This window comes from Diuraphis noxia, unplaced genomic scaffold (genome assembly GCF_037042655.1).
Source record: "Diuraphis noxia isolate RWA-SAM2 unplaced genomic scaffold, SU_Dnox_SAM2 contig0001, whole genome shotgun sequence".
NCBI lineage: Eukaryota > Metazoa > Arthropoda > Insecta > Hemiptera > Aphididae > Diuraphis > Diuraphis noxia.
Genome location: NW_028301711.1, coordinates 45,416,302 through 45,419,676, shown reverse-complemented (window position 1 = coordinate 45,419,676; position 3,375 = coordinate 45,416,302). Strand labels below are relative to the sequence as shown.

General features: G+C 35.6%; 1 protein-coding gene across 2 annotated transcripts; it reads right to left on the bottom strand.

The window, feature by feature from the left end:
- Positions 1-410: 410 nt before the first annotated feature.
- Positions 411-2,979, bottom strand: LOC107164796 (uncharacterized). 2 transcript variants are annotated; one of them, XM_089217892.1, is made up of 3 exons: positions 2,300-2,979; positions 681-1,147; positions 411-615 (listed from the first exon to the last, which is right to left on the bottom strand). In XM_089217892.1, exons 1-2 carry the CDS (start codon positions 2,906-2,908, stop codon positions 722-724), a joined length of 1,035 nt encoding a protein of 344 aa, XP_089074018.1. In that variant the 5' UTR covers positions 2,909-2,979; the 3' UTR covers positions 411-615; positions 681-721. The 2 variants fall into 2 exon arrangements, with proteins under 2 accessions (XP_089074018.1, XP_015368237.2); XM_015512751.2 differs by having other exon boundaries at positions 411-1,147; positions 2,300-2,978.
- Positions 2,980-3,375: the final 396 nt, after the last annotated feature.

The window sequence follows — 3,375 nt, the reverse complement described above, 5'->3', positions numbered from 1 at the left end:
TTTGAACTTCTACAAGTGTGAATAAAAATATGTGTTCGCCAAACAATATAAATTCGCAACCCATGTTTTATAATGAATAAAGTAAATAGGAAGATGATTGATAATTGATCAATGATTGTCGTTTCGTTGGAGCTTAAGGTAGCAATTATCTACAGAGCTACTAGAACCGTTCAATGTGCTACAACATTGATGATTCACTTATAAAATTGTTGGGAGAGTAAGTAGTTGTGTGGTACTTCTAACTCAAATAAAATGGAAACGTAGTAATGAATGATATAGAGAAATTCGACATTGCGAAAGCAACTATCGCAAAATCAATCGGAAACTAATTTAATAATTAGTATCAACGTATCTACGTGTCGGCTTACCAAAAAGTCAGATGCGATTGTATATAAACTACCATTCACATATTTCGTTAAAATGTAACATTAATTTATTAATCAGTTAAAAAACAAATAAATTAAAAACAAATTATTATACAAACGTTCCATACACATACGATTTCGTAGTAAGCGTAGTTGAGTTGACCCACGGTGGAAAGCTTTTAATATTGACGACGATAAATAATGAATAAAATTTGACACATCCCCGCTTTGTCGCACGTACCTATCGGATCTAGGTATAGTATTATTAGTACAGTTCACACACATACACTCACTGAATTTCTGTGGTCGAATTACTTTTACACTGTCACTGTATGTCTATGCAATACTACAATAAGTCAAAGGATAGTACGGTGGTTATTATTGTGTCGATGAGACGGGAACCAGCTGATCTCCATGCTACCCTTCCTGGACCGGAACATGGAATACGCGTTGTTCATTAATGCGTGGCTGGCCTCCTTCAGGGTAGTGCTCCAATTTACCACCTTCGTCCTGCTTCTAGTTCTTGCCCTGTCGTTATCATCAAACCACGTAATCCGGTATAGAATGTCAGATTGACTCGAGTTGGTGAAATTTTGGTCGGGTTCTGATGTCGAGTGTCGGCCACTCCATTTGCGGTCCACCATGAATAGTCCCGCCTGGATCCGTGACCGCGTCGTCCGTGACAACAGCACCCAAATCATGCCGTACGTAGACTGGACCAAGTATGTCCGGCTTCGGTATTTTTTTATTTCTTTAACGTCGGTCACCATCAGCCGATTCGTCTGAAAGGACACGGGAAAATGTTTTTTACGGATAGCATAATATTATTATTAATCATATTGTTTATAGTTTACGAATTATAATGACATAATTATTATTATTATGTCACAATTCAAAAATCCATTGAAAAAAATATGTTCTAAAATAGACATAAAAACAAAAAGTCAATATTTCGTCTCAACAGATGATTTCCCATCTGTCACTAAATTGTAGGGCAGTATTCAGGTGAATTGGCTTCTGGTGGGGTCTTGTGTTTTGTTGAGGTCACAGATATATACAAAAACTTTATAGTTAAATGATTATATCTGATGCTCTATGACTAAAAAACCGAAAGCCATAAGCTATATGTTATTATATAATATATAATATGTGATTGAGGAATAATAATCATAGAGCTTCAGCATGGTTATACAATTTACAGCCATGGTATACAGGGTGATTCTTTTATCAAACAACACTCATTATTTGAAAAAGTATTGACTTTTTTCAAAATATTTTTTTACATAGTTTCAAGTTGTTAATAAACCAACGCTTTTCTAAAAAATTATATTTTTAAATATTTTTTATCCTTATCATTTTTTAAGTTTTTTACTTTTTTGAATGGCGACATAGTTTTTTAATTTCATATTCCAAAGCAAAATATTTTTCTAAAAATGTTGATACAAAAAAATCGAATTTAGGACGAGTAGTTTATGAGTTATAAGTATTTAAAGTTTAGACAAGCGGAGTAGTGGACAAACATTTTGCGGGGTAACCCCGTACCACATCACTCTGCCGATCTAAACTTTAAATACCTATAACTCATAAACTACTAGCGCTAAATTCGAAATTTTAACGTAATATTTAAAAAAAAAAATAGCTTTATTAATTTATGAAATTTTAAGTATAGGTTACCATTTGAAAATCAAAAGTTGATAGTGGTTTATCTAATAAATATAAGGGTAAAAAATATAAAAATAAATAAACGATTCTAGAAGAGTGTAAATCTACAATTTTGAAAAAAAAAGTCAATACTTTTTTAAATAATGAGTGTTGTTTGATAAAAGAATCACTCTGTATATATTTTGGCTTTGAATAATATTTCGTATAAGAACATAATAATATTATGGACACATAATACTCTTTGCATTTAATAATAATATTATTATTGTTACCGAAGACTGAACAGCGACACCGGGGTGCATGTTCAACACGTGTTCGTATAGCTGTTCGTACATGCCAACCCACTGGCACAAGCCCACCTGACACTTCACACCCGCTACATACCGGCACACGGATTCGTGTTCGCTGACGTGAAGCACGGGTACCAGCTCGGGACATCCTAATGACTGGTTGGAGCATGCCACCTTCACCGATCTTGACACCTCGACCAGTTTTTTGACAATGGCCGACATGCTCACGGATTGCTCCATCGACGTCCGGCACAACGGACACAGGGTGTTGCGAGTATGGTCGGTGTTGAACAGCGTCTGCATGCATGGCTGACACACTGCATGCCCATTAGGGCAAAAGCACGACATGGCCGACATCAGGGTCAAACATATTGGGCATTCCAGGGCGCAGTTGATCTGTCGGGAGATGGCTATAATCTCAGTGGTCTCGGATGCCGGCGGCGTAACGGAAGTCGTCGATTCTACCAGAGATGGTGTAGCGATTCCATCTGCCGTTTCTTCCGCTGACGTTGCCACCAACGTCCTCGCAGTCGAAGCTATCTCACGCGTTTCCGTCGAAGTAGTCGCCTCTGCCGCCACCAGAGTTGACATCACGACCACGTGAAGTTAACCCCACTGCAGCAACTAAAGAAACAGCGTGGGCTTTCGTTTCACGTATCGCTTACGATAATCTACGAGTATATATTTTAATCAGCGACACAAATCTTATCATTTTGTTTATTAATTGCATTACAATTGCATGTATTTATTTTAAGCAATCTAGTTGCCAAGCCTTTTGTTTGTCAGGACAAATTTTTTCAACAATAATAATATTATTCATTATTAGTAGATTAATAATTCTATTTTTCTCATAGTTATCGTTTCATTATAAACCAATACAAAAGTACATACTCATGCTTAATTTTATTGTTATTAGGATATTTATGATTCAAGTGTCAACCACAGTATATTGCGTAATATTTTGCATATTATATCAAGGTCAGATAATCGATACTGTGTAATAAGTTGCTTTAAAAATTACTCAATGTCTATATTATAATAGAAACATGTTTTGTTTA